The sequence below is a fragment of the Gymnodraco acuticeps genome, unplaced genomic scaffold, assembly GCF_902827175.1.
Source record: "Gymnodraco acuticeps unplaced genomic scaffold, fGymAcu1.1, whole genome shotgun sequence".
Lineage (NCBI taxonomy): Eukaryota > Metazoa > Chordata > Actinopteri > Perciformes > Bathydraconidae > Gymnodraco > Gymnodraco acuticeps.
Genome location: NW_022992090.1, coordinates 360,066 through 383,563, shown reverse-complemented (window position 1 = coordinate 383,563; position 23,498 = coordinate 360,066). Strand labels below are relative to the sequence as shown.

The 23,498-nt window shown below is 39.7% G+C and overlaps 1 protein-coding gene across 1 annotated transcript in view; it reads right to left on the bottom strand.

Annotated features, from left to right (window-relative positions):
• Window positions 1-23,498, bottom strand: part of triob (trio Rho guanine nucleotide exchange factor b) — a 126,811-nt gene that overhangs the window by 90,390 nt on the left and 12,923 nt on the right. The window contains 1 exon segment of the mRNA XM_034202653.1: window positions 22,788-22,841. Coding sequence (XP_034058544.1) covers window positions 22,788-22,841 — 54 coding nt within the window.

Below are 23,498 nucleotides of genomic sequence, written 5' to 3'. Positions count from 1 at the left end.
AGAAAAATTAAGAGGAAAAGTAGAAAGTAATTTATTTTTCAGTGCGCACATCTGTCCTTGCATATACAGAGTAACTGGAGGTACAACGTAGTGACAGTCAGATTAAATCAACTGCACACATGACAGGTAGTGGATCATTTAACACACACACACACACACACACACACACACACACACACACACACACACACACACACACACACACACACACCATGTATACATCACTTCAGGGGACATTACATTGACTTACATGCATTTCCTGGAGACTTATCCTAACCTTAACCATAACCAACACATCCCTAACCCTTACCCTAAACCTAACCAAGTCTTCACCCTAAAATTAATGATTCCCCTTATGGGGACCTCCAATTTGTCCCCATAAGGGAAGCCAGTCCCCACACGTGACTATGTAAACAGATGTAGGTCCCCACAAGTATAGTAATGCTAGAACACACACACACACACACACACACACACACACACACACACACACACACACACACACACACACACACACACACACACACACACACACACACACACACACACACACACACACACACACACACACACACAGCAAGTATACTACCTTTCTCTCTCTAGACTCAGAAAAGGAGACATCTTGTAAATACATCCATCAAAGTGACAATGCTAGTACGTCATGTGGAATATATTCTGTTGAGTTGGCTTTACAACATTGCTTCTGAGCCATGCACTTAGAGTACAACTTTACAACTACATATTTAGGCAGTTGGTGAAATATTTGTCACTTTTTGTTAAGCTCATATCCATTTTATAAATATGTAAAATATTTTATTTGCCAAAAACAGTGGAATGCTGCAAGGGAATCAGATACAAACATGTGTTATCCTCTTGTCGTTTCGGGGGAAACAGAACTTGGAAGACAAATGGGAACTCGTTGTTTCTCACACCAAGCAAAACTGCAGCCATTGGCTAGCATACATCATTTATTGGTCTTACATGCCCAGTCAGTGTTGGTCCAATCACATGCCTCCATGCAAATGCCAGTAAGCCTAATTGTGTACTATTAGAAAATGTGTCTTTGAGCAATGGCAGAACATTCTAAATGTGTGCTTTCACCCAGCTCAAACATCAGCCAACACCTTTTGGGTTAGAAGTGATCTCACACAACCAGAGAATGCAGAGGTGAAGACACACAATTGTAGCTTAAATGTAACTTGAAGACAAATAATGACTACATTTGTACATGCCATACATGCAGCTAGAGCAGAAAGTACTTTTTAATTCCTGTAGCTCTGTGAATTAGGAAAGCAAACAGACCAAGAGAAAGAAGTAGCAACACAGATTCTTTAAGCCCTTTTGCTCCATCAACAAGGCTTGGACCCTACATCCTCAAAATCACATTGCTGTGTAGCAAAGGGAACACAACATGACAACACATAGAAAGTTTGCCAATCCATTTCCTTTTGCCCAACTGACTCCAGGCCGAAACCACGATATTATGCAGATGTGAATACTACAAGATATTTTGTTTGTATCTTGAACCAAACCTTCGCACCACAGACTGAAAACATCCTGTATACTTTCTAAACAGGTTTACAGAATTGTTTCTAGAGGGCTTTAATGAGATGTAATGGGGAATGAATGTACTCATTTTAGATCAGAATGGGACAACATTGTATAAACCCCTGACCAAAATGGTTACATGTCAGGGATAAACAAGCAATTTCTTCACCTTCAAGTATGAAAACCATAACCCATAATCCCAAAATGAACACAACTGCATATTTGTGCCGTCCCTCCACACGTCAGAACAGACGGCCTCAGTACATTGTGCCAATATCTTTGCTTCCAATCCTTTAGACCACAGGCTAGACGTTACATGGTACATCTGAAGCCTGGCACGGCCCACATGATACCAATCCTCTGGCTCATGACCTCAGATTCAAAGCAATTACAAGCTAGGCTGTATGTGTAGAACAAACCAGAGCCGCTACATACGCTGCAGAAATAGTACAGTCCAATTCCCCTGGCTGTAGCACCGCCCGCCTCAGCCTGAACCTGATAACACGCATCCCAGCTGCCAGCAGTGATTATGGTGGTAAGATCCAAAGATTCAAAGGGAAACTCTTGAATGCATTTTATTTATTATTTATTTGTAATCCCATCAGTATAAATGTAAGCCCTTTTTGAATATAGTGTCTGCTATTTACGAAGATTTAGAGTGCTTTTGACTGTGATGGATTTCAGATGGTTTCTCATACTTTAGTTCTGGGTCAGAGCGCAGTATGTGAACCTAGCTATGAGTTTGGCTCACTTTGGCCTGACTTGGACTGTCTCAGAATATGGGAAGGTTTGAGAAAAGAGCAGAGGAGAAGTGTGAGAGTGGGTTTGATTTACTGTGCTCTTGTTATGGAGTGTATGTGCGTGTGCGTGTGCGTGTGCGTGTGCGTGTGCATGTGCGTGTGCGTGTGTGTGGCAGGTTTTTAGTGAAACCAAACAGAACCCAGATAGAAAACCGGGCACAGGCCTCTGGAGATCATCGAGGGAATTCACTACAGCACAGCACAATGTTTTTATCTCACTCTGACAAAAGTAACACATCAGAGTCTGTCAGGAAATACCTAGCCCTGAGTGTCAACCAATAATGGTTCAGAGTCTACAGCCAGAGTAATACCAGAGAGCTCTTCTTCAACATTTTCGAAACAGTTTTCTTTGATAGAAGTGGTAAGACAGTATGTCACTTTATGTGGTTAAAAGGTCTACTTAATTACAAATACAAACCTTTTTATCACCTGGTTGTTTGAAACAAGCCAATAGGAGGTCATAAAAGGCGAAAAATAAAGTGGTGTCAAACACTCAAACAGGGATTATTTCGCCATTTCAACTCAAATGAACAATGAAGCTTTCGACTCTGTAACCATAGTTTGATTTGATCTACATTCATTATCTACGCTGACATTGTATCTGCCATAGGCAAATGCCAGGTGTTTCCTCTATTTCTGCTTAATCCCTTTGTTTTGAGGTATATTTGAATGTCATTGCCCTCATTTTTTAGCAGGCAATGTGATTCTTAAACCTGGTTTATATGATGGGCTGTTATTTGCAGGTTGTAAGTCACGTCCCCTGTAAGACAACCCTGAGTATCAGCAAGTGTATGTTGCCCCGGTGCAACAGTGATAATACAAACAACTTAGAGCTCCATCTCTCTGACGCTGCATTTCTCAAACTTTCTTTCTCTTATGCTGGATATCCTTTTAATCTTTCACTTTCATATACACAGTCTTTTAATTCCTCCCTCAGATACAAATGCATTTCCATCAGCCTCCACTCTACTCCAGTTCTGTGACCTTCAGCAGGAGCTGGCAGGGGGCCTGGGGACTGTGGTGAGCTCAACTTTCATCGGGTTTCTCATATTGTTGTTACAGTGTGGCTTACAGTAAAAATAACACTTTGCTCCTACCGCAACCCCTCGACCTGCATACAACCCCGGAGCACAGCAAAAGAAGGTATGAATAAGTCATAACAAATAGGAAGGGTAGGACACAAAAAGGAATCTCATGGTCCGCTATGCTTCAATGTTTAGAGTGGCGCCTTCAGATAAAACCATGCCAACTCGCCACTGAAGAATTAAATGTTTCATCCTGCTATTTATTTAAGCTGAGCAGCCGTACAGTATGGTGTCTCTCTGCAGCTTCTAGAACTTGTTATAGTTGAAGTCTCTGAAATTGGCTGCACAGATTAAATAATTTCATTATTCCACAAGTGAAATTCTTCAAATCATTTTTTTTCTTCTACGCAACAATGCAGCACTTCAATCTAGAGGATGTTTAATAATCAGTACAAAATAATAAGTTATTGATTAATTATTTCTTTATTAATTATCTTTCAACTGACTGCCCAGACATATAAGTAAGAATTGGAGACACGTCAAGAAGCACTGTTGTACTACAAGTTACCTGTAAAATAAACTATGAAATCAGTACGTTTGATGTGTATTTTTATTTTGTAATATTTCTTTACATTACAACCAAAACTTCCATTTGCTCAGACTAGTAACTCTTGAACACAATATAATGCATTTATATCATTGAGAAAAACCACCTTAGGGATGTAAAACAAACATATCTTATCCTGAATATATCTTATAAGAGCTCTCTGAATGAACAAGTCATCATACAGACCAGAGAGAACAGTGAGCTCTGTAAATCATGTCCGCACCATTCAGTACAACACATCTCATAAACCCTGTATATAACTCTTTTAGTACAATGTGAGCAGCAAAGGCACAATGCCTAGATAAACAATGGTCAGCAGTATTATGCAGTCCAGTGAGTGTGCAAATTAGGGCTTTTCCACTGAGCTGTTTGTGAGAAAAGTGAAGGACACAATCAAAGCAGTTTCTATGCTGTATAATGAACTACTGTCCTGTGCTAACATCTGGGCTCTCACCATACTGTGCTGCAACACATCACACCACACACGTTTATGAAATGTCACTTTAAGTGCTACAACATGCCTGTGAAGTAGCAACAAGGACATGCTTCAAAAGATGAAATGCACACAAAAACACACACAACCTGGAGACAGCCCAGGGGTAAAAACACGCTGTAGTTGTTACATTTAATCTAGTTAAGGTTGTAATGAACCTTGACAGACTATAAGCATTGTAAGTCTCCTTATTATAGTGCTACAGCTGTTTCTTTATTTCACACCTCAGTGAGCCTGAATAACAAAGCTCACCTCCGTGTTTAATTTACAAATCTTCTCTTTCTGTGTCCCATCTCATGTGACGTCCTTCCACCCTATCCGTCTCTCTTTCTCTTTCTCTGTATTCTCCCCTCCCTCTGTTGACTCTATTGGCTTCTGACATACTTAGCGTCTCTCTAGGCCTCACTATTGGCAACCCTCCGTGTCACTTGCCAGTACTTAATGCTGCCTTTTTTATGGAGGTTTTTATCATGGCCGATTTGAAGGGATGAGAACATGTCAGTCAATGATGTCTTTCTTCAGCACTTTTGACAGGCACAAGCCTTTTTGGAAAAAAGGACTGAGGCAACGTCTCTTTGATTGGAAGCACTTTTCTTATATTCATCACGTTGCCACAACTACATTCTGAATATAACCAGAGTTTAAAAATAAGGATTTTCAAAACAATTTCTCCTGCTGTGCAGTGTAGGTATGATTTTGCGACGCTTGATGGTCTTATGCATGTTATCCCCTATATAAAAAGAAAATAGTACGATGATGTGTAGGAAATGTTTCCATCCTTCCATGGTTACAGCCTTGTTATTGTAACTACATACTTTATGGGAATATGAAAATATATAAACATAGATACACTATACACTATCTATACTTTGAGTTATAGATTAAACATCTAGTCTTTGTGTGTTTTGTAAACTTCAAGTATAATTTACTTTTGTTCATCTTTGTCCACATCCTTTATTTTTTTGTGGAATATCCCTTTACCTGTCAATCATCTTTTTGAGTCAGTGGAAGGTATGTGTTGTGCCAGAGCTAAACAAATCTGTATAAATTGGGAAAAGTTGAGATCAAATCAAGACTGAAAAAACAAAGAGCTCAATGGCAACATGCAGGAACTGCTTGAGAAAGTCACTAAGCAGGATTTCCTGAGAAAAAAGACCAACCAAGGGAGTAGCAAAACACCTGGACTCAGCAAAACAGCGCTCTGGAACAAGAGGTTCAGGATACCACCGGCACAATTAGCGAGGACAGAAGGATGAGAGACGAATCCTTTTCCGAGAGAAATGCCAACAAAAATACAAAACTACGATCTAAAGATGAAAATCGTAGACCTGAAAGCACGATACCAAAGAAATAAAACTTTCCACGACACATATAATGCCCTGAAATCTCTAAACTCTAAAATGAGTCTACTTGAAATACGTTGATAAATGTAGTACGTTTTTTGGAGGGCAAATTGTTCAATTTTCCTAAGAAAATCTTAATCCCAATTTTTTTCAGTGTACTGCTTATCAAGTTTTAATTTCAATAAACAAAGACTAGCAAGACAACATAACTGATACTTTGGCTTTAACAGGGTCAAACCTTTTCTATTGAAATAGAAAACTGAAAACTTCCCCTATAAGGACAAAACATCACCTCACAATTGAAAGCTTTGAAAGGATTGTTTGTCATCGTCACAAGTAGGAACACAGACCCGTGACTTCATGTTTTGTCCTAGATCTTAAAGGCAGGGTAGGTAAGAATGGAGAAACCAGCTCGAGTGCGCTAGAATTTGAAAGTATGCAGCCGAAAAAAATCTGCCCCTTCCTTTAGACTTCCTTACAGAGCCCCTCCTCCAACACACACGAACGCGCACATGACCAATGAGGGCACGAGATTTGTGCACAGATGGAAGGCTGACAGGCAGGTAGGCCATCCAGTTACTTTAGCCGGGCCGGCTCAGATGATTGGTGGTGCTTTTTACAGTACTACGGCTTCCACAGATACATTTTTTTATGGATTTTTTGTCAAAGCACTTAAGATATTCATTGCTATCGGGATGTTAAGAGCATTCCATGGAATATAACAAAAAGTGTATCTCGAGCCGGTTTCTCAAACTTACCTACCCCATCTTTAAGATAGGTATTCTAAATTAAACTATACAGGAGATATGATCTATAAATCCTCGCTCAGCTTGTTGTGATCTCGTTCTGCAGTGCTGTCTCATGATACATTGCATTATTTCTCATAGCAGACAACTCCTTACACAATCTGCATTCATTAACCCTACAGGCATTGAGTGTTGCTGATTAAGCAAGACAGGGGGAAAGAAGTAGTTTACTTTCTATCCTTCGATTTAGGACGGAGGCTAGCTCTCTTGGCTAGCAGGATGTAACTGCTCGGGGCTGTAAACTATTATGCAGAGTTTTATTAGGCCAAATATGGATACACGTACAGACTCAGTAAGCATAATCTGTACAGTCTATCCCTCAAGTTATTTTGTTTCTCTATTTATATCCTATTGCATCTAAATCAGTCTGTGAAGCACAGCACAACGTGAGCACAATGACCCATATACTAATCGGAAAACAGGACACCTTAAGCATGAGTTAGGATGGTAAAGTGTATGAAGAGAAAATGAAGTACATATGCGTAGTGCCGTTTTGTAAACACCACACTGCAGTGAAACATCACCTAAATTCCCTCAATAAGAAGACACTAATACACAGACATACGTAAATATGCATTATTTACCAGTTTATTCTAAGTTAAGAATATACAGTAATTATTTTTGTCCAAGCTAATATGTCTCACAATGATACAGCAGGCTAAAATTGCCTAACTCAAATATCTCGACAACACTTTAAACACAAAATTATGAGTAAAAAATGATTAAGAGAACCTGTAGGCCTACTATCACAGAAGAGAAGTCACAGCTCAGCCTCAGCAACATGGACTAACAGCAACTTTACACGTTTTTTTCAACGCGACAACGTTTAATAAAAAATGTCAACCTCACATACATAATCGAATATAAAAAGGACAGAATTATTTACGGCAAGGTTTTAGTATTGGTTTGCACTATGTTGTGAAGTGTTCCTGTTACCTTGTCCCTTTAGGAAGACAGACACTATGGACACAATAGTTTTGAAATGGAGGGCCAAGTTTGTGTGCCATGGTTTACTGATAAACTGATAAACTGCTGTTCAATAATATAATTCAGCAACATTCCACCTGTCTCATTGATTTCAACAGCATCGATATCAGGTCACATGACTTGTTAAGTTGTATAAGAAGCGGGATTCTCTTCTCTCTCTTTAGAATCTACAGTTACAATAATTTGTAATAACCTTCACCTTGTTTGTAGAATACTTATAAGAAAACAATGAAAATACCAGTGCATTAGTTAAAATACAAAATAATGTAAGACTTCACTAAAATCTTAAATATCAGGAAAACTAAATACTTTGAAGCCTATAGGTTTCAGATCATTACCATGAGGTTCACATTACGCAACATATTCAGTTGAACATGTTTTACCCCTACTACTGTACATACTTGTACTGTAAAGAATAAAAATAAATAAATAATAATATTCATGATAGAGAATACTTCACCTGAGAGTCTGATCAGGGTTTTCCCAGCCTGGGCGTACTGCCAGCTGTGGTTATCCAGCACTGCCATTGTAAACCAAAACCAGCACCAAACCGTCCCTATCAATCTAGGCCTACGCTATGCTACGCTACGCTACGCTACACTACACTAAACCCTACACAGGTCTACGTCGAGCCCCCTACCAGATCTAGCTTTCTGACCGTACCCTTGTTGTATGGCAAGTAGGCAACTGAACCACAGCGGTGCCATACATTGGCCAACGCCCCTGCCACCCACTGAGCTGCAGAAAGCCAAAGACCCTGCCAGCTCCTTTTGGCCTCCACCAACCAGCTTTTCACTGCTGTGTCCCCCCCATGTCACAAACCCCTCCCCAAAACAAGATTTAGTAACAAGTGCTGCTTTGCATTAAACAGTTTCTCCCCTGTGTGCCAGGCTGGCTACTCACAGGGGGGGGAAAGGGAAAAAGTTAAGCCAGCCAAACAGTTGTCGTTGGTGGATTTGTGGGTGAAATAGGCTTTAATGATGATTGGTTATAATCTCTTCTCTGAGTAATGCTGCTGGTCACTCTGAGCTTTGAGACGGGGGCACATAAGGATTCTTAATATTAATAAAGACCCCCTTAACATCTTACACAAAGTGTTTATTAACAGCTTGGTGAGATTTAATTTACCTTCTTTATAAAACATAGAGTGAAAATTCCCCAGTAAATTCGTCTTGTTTTCTTTTAATATATATGACATAAAAGCCTTGAATATGACAGCATTTTTAGGGAAGTTTATCAACAGGCGCTTTTGATGCAAAACCAATAGCAAATAATACATTTTTTTAAGCAGGCACACTACAGTAATCGCTTTATTCATGTATGGTCATGTGCAAAGTTTGTGTATGTTTAGCTCATCTTGACATCAATAAACCTTAACAAGTGTAAATTCATTTGAGACCAAATTATGTTTTCCCGCTTTGAAGGGATTGGCTGAATCTGATTCAAACACTAATGCTTACCAACTTTCATAAACCAACTGCTTGACTGCAAGCAAATATCTTTTGAACAGAGGAAACAAAACAAAGAGCTCATTCACTGTTTACTCCTAAAGCAAAATTAAGCTTCTTTGTTGTCTCTCCAAAGAAAAGTCAAGGGGGATTACCATTACTTTTCCACATTGTGAGGAAAGCTCCGATAAGCTCCATAAATAGGTTTACGAGACATGGAGCTCAAACGCAAGTCCAGAAAAAGTCATGATCTAGCTACTTTAAAGCTCCTTTGATTAACATGCATCAGCACTCAGACTGCAGCAAAGTGACATAATAACACATTATGAGCAGGCATTTCTGACACACAGCAAAAACATTTCCGTAGACATTCACATTTGATATAATTGGCCTTCTCCAGCACTTTTGTGGGACAACATACCGACTCTGTTAGCAGTCTGACATGGCTCCATAGTCAGCCGACCTTTCCTGTCCCTGAGAAAGCCCATGTAGTGGAAACGGAACAACATGGTCAGACCGGCCATGGTCAGGGTCACAGATAACAATCCAAAGTGCACAAAGGAGCTTCCCAAAGAACAGTGATCCCGTGGGTTTTATCCTACTCGTAAGTTATCCAAGCACAAAGACGCTGGAAGCTAACTTCATTGCTGTGTTCATGTTTTGTCTCGGTGTGTGAGAGCTGACAGCCTTCTCTTCTCTGAGAGTTGAAAGTAAGGCCTGCACTGCTGCATGCAAATGCAAGCGGGCCAGGTCACATATTTGAATGATCCTGTTGGAATAAATAACTGAGAGGGATTGTCACCTCTGAGATAGAGGCATGGGGTTGGCTGGGGGGGGGGGGGGGGGGGGGGAGAAGTCAGCTGATGAGTGACTGTGTAGTAGGTCAGGTCTTTGCAGATGTACTGTAGATGACTTGTTTGTTGATTTTTTAACATCTTACTTCCATCATTCCTTGTTACCAAGGCATGTTGAGCTTTATCAGCTATCTATCATATTTAAACAACTTATAATAGAGATTCAGTGATAATAGCGCCACTAAAAGAATGTGGCCTCCAGAGAAGCTTGTCTCTATGACCTCCAAACAGTATTTAACTGTTTCATTTTTGCTCTGTTACTGTAGCAGAGAGAGAGAGAGTAGAAAGACCACGAGAGAAGAAGTAGTGGAGTGTGAGAGGGATCAACACTGGAAAAAAGAATAAAAGCCCTTTTCAATGCTGTGCTTCCATGTGCATCTGTCTGCTTGTAAGCCCACAACAGTATACAGAGCAATCTCACTGGGCAGCCAGCTGAGTTGCATCAACACATCAATGAAGTGGAGAGGAGGGCGCTTTGTACGGCTCAGGAAACACTATTCATCAGCTTCCTCCAACCCTGCTCCGATTGTCCCACCATGCAACAAAACCGAGCCAATAAACCACAGTGTACCGAATTATACTTGACGGCAGGGAGCAGAAGGGAGAGAGTGTCTGTGGTTTACTGTATTAAGAAGGGGAAAAAAGGGCAGAGAAGGAAAAACAGGAAGGAGAGAAAGTGCTTGAGACAAAACCGTTTCAGTTGTCCTTCATTCATTTCAGACAGTAATGGCCCAAAGCAGATGGGACTTAAACTGAAGATATCAGACTGTGGGAGAGAGATGACTAAGAGAGAGGATAGATATGTCTCCATCTACCTGTTTTTAAAAGCACTTTCACTTTGCAGAAGATGCAATACAGGGTGATTGAAATACTTTTGTTTAATATATCTTGACATTATGGTGTCTGCTTATAAGGTGGACAAAGCAAAGGCTTGCTGCCCCTCAGCATTACGTGCCTCTGTGTCACCAAAAAGACAGAGATTTAAAAGAGCGGGATATTGCATGTCATCCCTCTCTCTATAAACATAGTGGCTGATAAAAAACAAAACAGGATACACCTGTGACAGAAGCGCACCTTCATTAAAAACAAACCAATGCCATTTTATATGGAAAGTTTTTAGTTTCTTAGTTGTGCTCAATGTATTATTTAATTTGTCACACCAACTGCTTTTTTAACATAGTGGGTAGTGCTAGTGGGATGGAATATGCACTTTTTTAAATTTTTGCATGCATTTCCAAATATAACTTTAAAGTTGTGCAACATTTGGAAGCATTCCAAAGAGACAAAGAGAGAGGAAGGGAAAGAAAAACAGATCATGCTGGAGATAAATATTGTGCATACAATACCATACACAACAATAGGAGAAAATAAAGCATAATTACAGTATCCCAAGTGTGTTCCTGCTTGCAACAAAATATGAAAGACCACCACCCCATTTCACAGCAGAACTGTGCCAAATAACCTCAGCTGACAGCAGCCGTAACAGAGCAACAGCTGAGCTCTGATAATAGGATTACTGACTCTTACAAACCGTAGGGACGATGTTTAAAATGAACACGTGATTAAAAGCAGTCATTAACACACGTGTTATGATGTTGCTGGAATTTCCATTTTCTAAACAAGACCCTCTGTAAACCAACATTGTGCTAAACAGAAAGCAGTGATGTGCATGTGTCAGTTGATGTTAGAATAAAAAGGAAAGACAACCAAAACCTGTAATTAAGTAAATGAGCACAATAGCAAAAGATATGCTGCCGAGCCATCTTGCTGCTTCTGTCATTTCTTATTCATGAACAGTATCTGTAATGAATGACTAACAGTTTTGGATGACAAAGATAATCAAACGTGTCTTTTTGTCCCAACAAATCCAGAAAACAGATCAAAACTATAATGAGTGAATCTAGTTGTTTGTGTCTGTGTCTAAACCTGCAGGTTTCCAGCTTGCCAGAAGCAGGACAGTTCCTGTTTACAAGCTCAGCAGTCACAAAAAGAACCACACATGCACAACAACACCTTTGGTAGTTCCCATAGTCCCTCCCATATTATATCATTGTCTTTGTCCATGTCTTCCGCTTTATTCCTTTGGTTTCTAACCCCCTTCTTCAGTCATTTCCTATCCTCACCTCCCTCCCCTCATCCCTCCTCTCTGCCTGTCTCTCCATCCCTTCATACCTCTGTGAATAGATTTTCACTAGACTTGACCTCAACAAAGACAATGTCCTGTTGAGTACACACACAGCAGACAGGGAACTACAGGCCATGGCTCCACAGCCTTACTCCAAGCCAGGGGGCGGCTGGTAGATCCCACGGCCATCCACTGTTATTACGGCCCTGAAAACAACTGGCTTATGCAAACAGGGAGCCACGGGACTCTGGGACAGAACATCTGACTTACATGCATGGATACACACGTGCACAAACACCCCGACAGAGTGGCCAGAGGTCACTAAGGGAAGCAAAAAAGGTTACATGTTCTAATCATAATTTCACTGAATTATCATTCCACTCAAACCATACTTGCTTTGGAGAAGGGCCTAATGTAAAACATTCTATTTCATGTGTACAAAATGATGGTTTGCAGTGCCAAAAGTAATACATAAATAAATAAATAAATAAATAAATAAATAAATAGGCAGCTCTTACTTGTGGGAGTATGTTTCGCAAACTTGCCAGTTGATTTACAGCAGTGTTTTTTTCAAAGGGAAATATTTTACACCAATTTAGACAGCCTAACAGCTCCAAATCTAATCTCATCTAGTTATTTTAATATTTGAACAAGTGTCTCATTTTTAACAATCCTCCATGTGTAAAAGGGGGGAGACTGAGAGCTGAAAAAGACAGAGAAACAGATAGAGGTGAGAAAAAACAAGAAGATTGGACAGAAACAAACATTACTTCAGACTGGTTTGTGTCTGCTCCCAATTTGGGATGCTCTCTTAAGACATTTAATTGTAGGTCTTTCTTTTATGACTTGAGGGCCCGCACTCGAAGCTACAGAACCACGTCTGAATCCGGACTCCACCCCAACGGTACAGGATACCATACACAGTAATGTTATTGGTTTCATAATTATCTGCATGATTTGTTCTATTTAGATACCAGATACATGGGATACACAGAGTATAACTACATTGAAAACACATCAAACAGCAGACACAACATTATTCTGAGAGGAGAGAAGTAAAGTCCCTGCACTCTTGTCTAAAACAGTAGGGGTCGCTATATACTCTTATCCATAAACGATAAGAGCATACACATACAAAGATGTATGTAGTATATGTGACATTATCCAAGGGTTTCTGAAGAAATGTTTTGCACTTCTGTCAATCCAGGAAATATTCTCCAATGCTGCTACTCTTTAAGCAGAGTACTCTTTTTAAAGTTTTAGAAAAACCATCACTATGGACACTCATCACAAGACATACATATACATGAATAGCAGAACATATAGGGAACGCTCTGAGGAGTCACAATGTTTGTCATTTCCTCATTAGCTTTAGCATTAGGCAGCAACAGTTGATTTCTGTGAATCAAAATACACTATTTTGATTTAAAACAAATCTCATATATTGAATCCTGTCAACAAATTATTATCTGTTGAAAAACATAGACAGCTCAATAATCTGACACATTTTAATGCATCAACATCCACGACAAACATCTGAGGAAAATAAACAGCGCTTATTTTTGAGAAATAATGTAGTTATATTGACATTTTCTTTAACTCTTCATCCAAAATAGCAGAACAAAAAACAAGCAATAGGAATCCAATTGAAGGAAGCTTTCCCAACATTCCTGACCCTCATATTGCTATCATACAAGCTGTACATATATCCATATTGACAGGCTGCTTCAATATTAAATGCTTATGGGTCACTAAACTTGTATTCACGGCCACAAAGCCCATCTCTCACTGTCAGCACAAGGGAAGGGTTCAGGGTTTGTCAATGGGATGGAGAGAGAAAAGTGGATTATTTTCTCATTTAAATCAACCTCAGGGCCCAGGATGCAGTTCTTGCGTTAGAGGGCTAGAATAACAAACAGTTTGTTTAACGTAGAACTTAAATCAGTGCTGGCAGTGGACGTGGGATATTAAGATTAACTTTATCTTAAAAACACCTTATTTAGGGATCATGGAAACGGGGCATCACATAAAGCTGCTGCGTATCTTATAAAGTATTTACTGCATACCTAATGGTTAAAAACTACTCAAGTGTTGAGATAATAACAAGTGAATTCAATGGTTTACAATGTGAAATGACACAGGAGCAAACATATTTAATATTTTCTCTCTGACACAGCATTTTCTTCTTGGTATGTCATAGTTTCCTATCCTGATGTAAATAGGCCCAACTTGACCACAATGCACAAGCCACACACCGAGAGCCAAAACATGCTATGAACAAGCCATGTAGGCTCCAACAGTCAAATGAACACCTAGTTAACCAACAGAAAACAACATGCCAACGTGTGAAGTGAAGGTTATGAAGTGCCTAGAAAAAGAAGCTTGGAAACAATAGATAGTTCTTACAAAGAGTGTTTCACTTCAAGGCAAGGCAAGTTTATTTATATTGCACCTTTCAACACAAGGCAATTCAAAGTGCTTTACAAAAAACGAAGACATGAAGACCAATGGCATTTAAAATCAGTCATTAAAAGAAAAAGATAATAAAATAAACATTAAAAGAAAAAGTACATGGATAAAAGTTCCAGTGCAGTTTAAGATGTGAATAGTTCCATTAAAAGCAGCGGCAAAAAGAAAAGTCTTCAGCCTGATTTAAAAGTAGTCAGAGTTGCAGCGGACCCTGCAGTTTTCAGGAGTTTGTTCCAGATATTTGGAGCATAATAACTGGACGCTGCTTTCTCCATGTTAGTTTCTGACTCTGGGGACAGAAAGCTGACCAGTCACTTCACACCTCTTCAGTTAACTGTTTTCATGAATTTAAACACATGTTGTACATTACGGGAAACAAACAACGCACCGATACATTTATATTTTATCATTCCAAAACCCTCCAACTTCTTTCCTTTCAATCTCTGACTTATAAACAAGACATGTGAATACCTTTATTCTGAATCAATGGTAAATTACAGCCACAAACGTTACTTCAAAATAGATACTGAAAATGATTCTAATGTTAACACGCAATATCAGGATGAGGGGATGAGCAATGGCGACATTTTAGACTAAACGCAACCTTTTATTCTGGGTGGTCACTTAAATGTGCATTAGAATTGTGTAACATGAAGAACCATAACAGACGATTTAGGAGATTTTTTAGGTTATAGTCTAAAACATATTCCTTAGGATTTGTAACAATAACTACTTTGTCCTATATGCACAGCCAAATCATTTAATCATAACACTGTGATGTCAGAAATAACATCTGGAGGTATTTCAGAGATGAAGGAATAGAGAATTGCCATGGTTGTGTTCTGAAATGAATACTACATAACTGTAAAACATGTTTGTTTGATCAGATTAGCTGTTTGGCCTTTAATTATTTAACAATTATTCACACTATTTGATGACAGAAAGATCCTCAACAAAGTGCAAAGGACCACAATGAGTCAACTACTACTATGTTTTTAGCATTGTTAGCATCCTTCAAGTGTCACTGAAATGTAGCCACATCAAGAGGTTTATGGATACGTATGTAAAACAAAAATCAAATGTACTTTTTATTTTATGTTGAGAAGAACCGCTGGCAGTGTGATGCTAACAAAGCCAATGATAGCTCTTCTGTTCGGTCCTAGTGGTGGTTACCCCCCCCCCCCTCCCATGTAAAACAAACGTTTTGCAGGAGGAGAAGTGAGACCACATGACTCCCATGCATTCATTAGTTAGCTTGCAGAACCAAAATAGAGAGTTGTGATGCTTGTGGAGAGGTAGCTCTAAGAATAGAGCCGAGTTTAGAGAGGAGCCAAATGCAGTAATAGGACAATATAGGTTGCATCTATACTGTATGATGAATGCACTATCATGTTGCAGGTAGTGACGTGAAACACAACACACATGAATGCCTTCTCTAATCCACACACACACCACACATAATCAAATATGTGTCCCTGTGTTCACTGTATGGTGAGTGACTTTGACCTCTGTTTTTTAAATAATTACGCCTCACAAATCATTAATACTTACAAGGTCCAGCAGACAGGATCTGGATAGACATGTCTTCAGTGTGAGTCTGTTTGCTCTGCACTCAAACCAGTCATTTCACCAATAAAGCAGGCAGCATGACAGCACAGGAAGCTTTCCATCTGTATGAGCTTCCAAAGGATGAGAGCTGGTAGGTAGTACCTCACCCTCTAAGAAAACTGTTTGCAGGTTTTCAAGAACCACAGTCTTTACCCCTCCGGTTTAGTCCATCAACAACACTGCAAGAAACAAATAGGTGCATTTTTGCACGTAGGTGCAAATAAGATAAGATGCAACCATTTGTGAATGACACAATCCTCCCGGTCATATAAAATCAGTTTTCTGATGTGGTTTGTGAAAAGGATCCAAATCATCACTGTATAGGCACAGATATGTCGATCCTTTCACTAGTTTAAAACATCTTGTCTTTTAAATGAATGAATAGAATTAATTCCGGCATAATTTCTTTCCTACAGCAGCCACACCCTCAGAAGCAGCGGATACGTCCATTGAGAGGATGGAGACAGCATCATGGTGAAATTCCCCTGTCCCTGGAGCAGCCGAGCATACCTTTATATCCCTCGAGTCAAGGAGCGACCAGCACGCACCACACAACAACACCCCCCCCCCCCCCCTTCATCCTTTACCCTGCATGCTTGGCCCCTCCCCCGTTAGCCATATCTTATGAGCTATTGCTGATGTGCTGGGGAGAGGTTGATGGCGATGGGATGGGTGATGGCGCGAAACCTACTTTTACTATGCATCAGTGCTCTCCAGGAAAATACCGGGGTCGGAGAGAGAGGACAAAGATGACGATGTGGAAATAGAAATGATATCAGGGTGGCGAGGGGGGGAGGGAGGGAGGTAAAGGAAGAAGAGAGGGAAAGGTATATAAAAGAGTAACAAGATGGAAAGACAAGTTGAAAATGGACATTCAGCTGCTCACTTTATTATCATAACCTGGAGATTATCACCCTTATTACTATCATTAACATTCTTCAAGATGTACAGGACTAACTATACATTATGTCAAAAGGAAGGAGGAACAACCTGGCTTGATTTAGAGAAAGTGCATTTTTACAGATGGGGGCCGATTAGAATACAGCATGGTGATGTTATTTGTTTTTACTGTGTTTTTTTATATGAGTTTAGCTATGGCATAGCGATGAGGGAAAATCTTTATTGGTGAACCTGCTGAGTTGTATCGGTGCTGATATACCACTGAAGGAAGTGTGTATTATGACTATGTCTTATCCCAGAGATGTACCATTTAATATTTATTTTGCAATGCGTATTGTGTCATTTGATGTCTTTGATTAATGAAGAAGGTATCAATAAAGCAATTTCCTACTTTACCAATGGATCCTTTTGTCAATATATTTTGACAATGTTTCATAATCTATCAAGACATTGCCGAGATAAATAATTGCAGGGTTTTATGCTTTGAGTCAAAGCTTATATCTGACAGGACACCATTTGTAAATCTTAATTTTAATCAGTATAATTGTAATCATTCTGACATAATGACACTGTTTTTGATTCAGTAATTAATTCACTCCTATAAAAAAGTCCAAAACCGTCTTATATGATATCCTGTAATTTAAACAATCTAAAGCTGTGTCCAAACATTATTTTTTCAGTAATAAAAAGACATCCATTAAATCATTGTGTATATTTTAAACAAGTTAATCGTTAAAAGTTATGAAAATGCTCCATTGAAATAAACTTTGGATAAAGAAGTTTTCAGATTTTTCTCCATCAACTCTTTTTGGATTCAATCTTTTTGTTGAATTTGCAGCCACAGACATTTAAACTAAACAAATATCATTATGTTTGATATCCTGTGACAGGAGGATGCAAGCTGGTGCTCTTTCTAAAACCACACAGCCCAGTCTTCCACAGCATGATCCAATTTGGGATGTCTGCACAAACACACACAAACATACTATACACAAACTAGGCAAAAGGCACACAGAGAGGTCAGGATGCCACACATACCACGTGCACATCTGAGGAAACAGCATGCACAGACACACCAAGGTGCACACAAACATGACACAAACACACTCGGTCCAGCTGTCTCTGTGTAAGACACTACAGGGCGTCTACCAGACGTTCCTCTCTTTCATCCCATCTACTGCACATTTCACAGAGATCTATTAGTTGTAAGCTGTGATCACAAACTCTTTAGATACTGATGGTCAGAGCTTGCACATAGTACATGCCTTCATACATATACTGTATGTGTTGGTACTTTCGGTAATTACACTGAACAAAAATATAAATGCAACACTTTTGTTTTTGCTCCCATTTTTCATGAGATGAACTCAAAGATCTAAAACATTTTTATATACACAAAATAACCATTTCTCTCAAATATTGTTCACAAATCTGAAAAAATCTGTGATAGTGAGCACTTCTCCTTTGCCGAGATCAATCCATCCCACCTCACAGGTGTGGCATATCAAGATGCTGATTAGACAGCATGATTATTTGCACAGGTGTGCCTTAGGCTGGCCACAATAAAAGGCCACTCTGAAACGTGCATTTTTGCTTTATTGGGGGCGGTCTGGGGGGGTCCGAAAACCAGTCAGTATCTGGTGTGAGGGTAGGGTTAGGGTTGTAGGGTAGGGGTAGGGGTAGGTTTAGGGTAATGTTGTGAATTGAGTGGCCCATGGTGGTGGTGAGGTTATGGTATGGGCAGGCGTATGTTATGGACGACGAACACAGGCCACTCGATTCACAACATTACCCTAACCCTAACCCTAACCCTACCCCTAACCCTAATCACTAACCCCTCACACCAGATACTGACTGGTATTCGGACCCCCCCCAGACCCCCCCCAATAAAGCAAAAATGCACGTTTCAGAGTGGCCCTTTTATTGTGGCCAGCCTAAGGCACACCTGTGGCAATAATCATGCTGTCTAATCAGCATCTTGATATGCCACACCTGTGAGGTGGGATGGATTATCTCGGCAAAGGAGAAGTGCTCACTATCACAGATTTTTTCAGATTTGTGAACAATATTTGAGAGAAATGGTTATTTTGTGTATATAGAAAATGTTTTAGATCTTTGAGTTCATCTCATGAAAAATGGGAGCAAAAACAAAGTGTTGCGTTTATATTTTTGTTCAGTGTAGATGACACCTTGTCAAATGGTTTGTTTTTTTCTTTGTTAAGAGATGATGTTGAACACACATGAAATGAAAATGATAGGGAAATGTAGCTTTCCTTTTAGCTGAATACTTTATATGGGTCAACCAAATTATTTCCTCAATCTTCATGTACTGTTTTTTACTGTCGTATTGAGCTTTTATTGCACCCATTTTGCTCATCGTGCGTTTTCACTGCCGACATGTTTGTACATATGGCTTAATTACAAATTATTAATTAAAAATAGATGTGTAATGCCCTACCAAGATATAATAGGACAAAGGAAAAGAGATAGCAAGGGGAGAGATAAAAGAACAACTTAGAAACAAGAAGAGGGAAATGGAAAGAGAGAGAGTGAGTAAATACAATTCACCCGAACACACACTTACGACCACATCCACAAACCACACCATATAGAGTTTTGTCTTCCCCACCCTGGCCTCTGCAGGGGAGAACCAAAAAAAACAAAATCCAATGAACTCCAGAGAAAACCACTTCCTCCACTGCTTAGAAGTGTGTGTGTATGCGTGTGTGCGTGTGTGTGTGTTTGTGTATGCGTGTGGGTGTGTGTGTGAGCATGCCTGCCTGCTTGTCTACCCGCAGTGCACATGGTTAGCATTCAAAGCCCAATTCAATAGGAACCACACAGTGAGCTCCGTATGGGTAGAGATGAGAGACCGAGTTCACAGCTGAATTAAATGAACAGAAAACATATGGGGAAAGGGAGGAGAGGAAAGGGGGGAAGAAAAGAGGAAATGAGAGGAAATAGGAAGGGAGGAGATGAGCAATAAACGACAGGAGATGAGAGGAGAGGGCTCTCCATCCTTAACACACTCTTTCTCTTTCCATAGTGAAATATTCATCTACTTTCAACCAGCAAAACAAGGACTGCAAATTGTTTTGATCCAATTTGCTACACTACATGTTATCAGTGCAGCAAGAGATCAGAATCACCCTGACCGAACAGGCAGATTATCTTGGACTGAGAGCAAGAGGATATCTGGGGAACAGTCCAACTACTCTAAACACGCTTAGTCTTTAAATCCATATGTAGGCCAACAGTGTTTTTGGGACACTGGGATTTGGTGGTTAAGTGTCTTCTACGAAATCTATCCAGATTATCTGCTTTTTTTTTGGGGGGGGGGGGGGGGGGTTTCCTGTATTGAACAATGTTCTGAATAAAGTGAGTGTAAGGACAGTCTGATTGCATGTCCATATCTAGTTCACGTTTAGGTTATGGCAATGTAAATTAGTGAAACTGTAAACTCAATGCATATTTTCCTTGGTTAATACATTGTGTTAAGTGATGCAGTGTTCTGATAACCCATAACTAAAACATTGGGAAAATAACAAAAACTAAATATATGGTTTGAGTGAAAGATGAATATACTGTCTAGAGACATTGGTCTAAACCATTGCTCAGTATTGATAAGGCTGCAAGTAACCATAGAAACAAGAATGAGGCTTAAATGCTACGTCAATGGATTAACAAACTAATTTGAAATAATCAATGACCTAACCACATTGCCAAATATTTAGCGGTCTTCACCTCACAAATTATTGTCGATATTGTGAAACATACGTATGTAATGTCCTGTGTATGTAACTATTGCTGTCTTAGGAAGTCATCCTTGCATTCCCCCCCCCCCGTTATGTCTTGTTTAGTTGCTTGTTGTTGGGTGTTTTGTTGTTTTTTTCTGTTATCTGGTGCAATGTCTGTGTTTATCCTACAACTGAAAAATAAATATATAATAAAAATAAAATATATTGTAACACATCAGTACTCATCAACACAGAGGACAAGTGGGTCTCTCTACATGTATAAAGCTTTGTCCACCAGTAGCCTACAGGAAAAAGGAGCTGTGGGCTTGTCCAATACTCTAAAAGGACACAAAACAAATCTAAAACCAGCACATCTCATTGAGGCAAGACTAAAAGTCACAACAATGTCCATGAGAACATTTCAGCTCAAAAGGCACATGAAGATACCTTCCCACTTACAGATTAAATAACTCGAAAATATCTATATATATTTGAATGGTTAGTCATTTCTCGTGAAAGGGTACAGTCATCCACCAACGCAGATACACACATATATTTAGACAAACCACACGTGTCCTTCCTTCACACAAAGACACATATACATGTTAATAATAAACTGTTTTGGCCGACAGCACATTTCTACATTATTACTATGTTTGTTTGTTTGTTTGTAGCCTTTATTTAACCAGGTGAAAGCCCCTTGAGATCAAAAGATCTCTTTTTCAAGGGTGACCTGCAGACTATAATGTGCCATATCAGCTATAAGTAAGTAAAGTAAAGTAAGTAAAAGATGCATTAGCATTACTTTTTTCTCCCAAGAGGACTTTGCACACCTACAATTTCACGTTACAGTGCAACAGAATGCTTCAGGCAATTGACTTAATCGGCACTTAATTCAACAGAAAGTTTAATGTGTAGAGTAATTTAAATGAACAATGAACAGGAAAAGGCCGGGTCGGAAATCAGCCATAAAGGGCCCAGTACAATCTGATGAATGATTCACTGCCAGCTGCTTTTATTGTCCCATGTAAACAAAATACACAGATGTCCTTAGGGATCAACTTCAGGGGTTTTGGGCAAAAGGAATTCGCACAGGATTTGGCTGCCCTATCCTAATCATGACCTATTCAAATAATTTTTGCTAGAGAGAAATATAGGCAGAGCAGTCCATGAACACAGTCCTGTAAAATGTCCATCCCCTGAATGACCCAATTGGAAAACATCATGTCCAACTGTGTCACAAAGGGCTCACAGAGCTAAATGAAACACAATCTACTGAGGTTTTTTTGAGAGATCACAACCATTCATGTGTGTCCCATCCATCCCTGACTCTCTCCTCTTGCATCAGTCTTCTATAGCAACACTATCCACAAATACATCTATAAAGTCATACTTTGTGTTCACTCTATTACAACACTGACACTTTCTGCCAGTGCATGTCAACTTTCCTGACACAGATTACTGCAAGCCTTACAATTTAAATCAGACTTTCAAATGGAAAAGCTCCAAACACTTACAACGTGTTTAGTCCAAGAGAGATTAAAAAGGAATAATCCATGGCCATGGAATCAGGCCCACATTCATTAGAGATAATCTTTGTGAATGCCCCAATAAGAGCCACTTAACTTTCCTGTATATACCCAAAAAACACCCTGGAGAGTGACTTGGTGTATTTTTAGTATATGGTCCTGGGGGTGTTAGGGATGTGAAGTTGTGAACCCACAAGGTCATGGTTGCTTGTTGACGACACAGAAGAGGCTAAATCCAATGGGATTCAACGCAGAGTAGATGTTTGATGGACAAACCATTTTATTTAGAGTGGGCATGGGACGTGGCGTTCCCGATGTTCCATCTCAGTCACCCTCTTACTCACATAAATACACACGTACAGAATAGAAGTTGTCAAATCTTTGGTGATATTGAGAGTATTTGATCACAACACTCCTTTTTTAATACAGTGATTCCCTTCTTTCCTTAGTTCCCATTTTGCCCAGGAATTATATGTTGATATTGGACAAATAGGATTAAGAGACGTACCTGAGGTTTGACCAGGGCCATCCAGTTTGGATTCACATTTTGGAAGAGAGCAATCTGAAAAGAGAAAGGGAGATAAAAGATTAGAGAAAGTAACTTTGATAATTGAAAAGAGAATGAAAGGACTGTCATGTGACCCACTAGAGCAGTACCACAACACTCACCATGTGTTAGTGTCAGAAGTTAGAGCTTTGTGATTACACAGTACAAATGAGAGAGTGAGCAATTGTGGAGCGGCTTTGATCTGAGTCTCTGGATAGTCCCTCGCTGGGGTTAACAGCATTTGAAAGCTGCTTGCAGGTGCGCACACACATAATGTAAAATGTGGGACAAAATGCACATAGTACAGTGTTAAATGAGCTGTTGAAACTACACTGTAAACTCAGCACTCCAAATGATTAGATCTAGACCAGGGATAGGCAACTTGGATGGTAGTGGGGGCCACATAATGCATGTACTGGCCACCAGCAGAGCACGGGCACACAACACACACACACACACACACACACACACCACACAACACACAACACACACACACACACCACACACAACACACCACACACCACACACACACACACACACACACACACACACACACAACACACAAACAACACACAACACACCACACCCACACACACACACCCACACACACAAACACACACACACACCACACACCACACACACACACACACAACAAACACACACACCCAAACA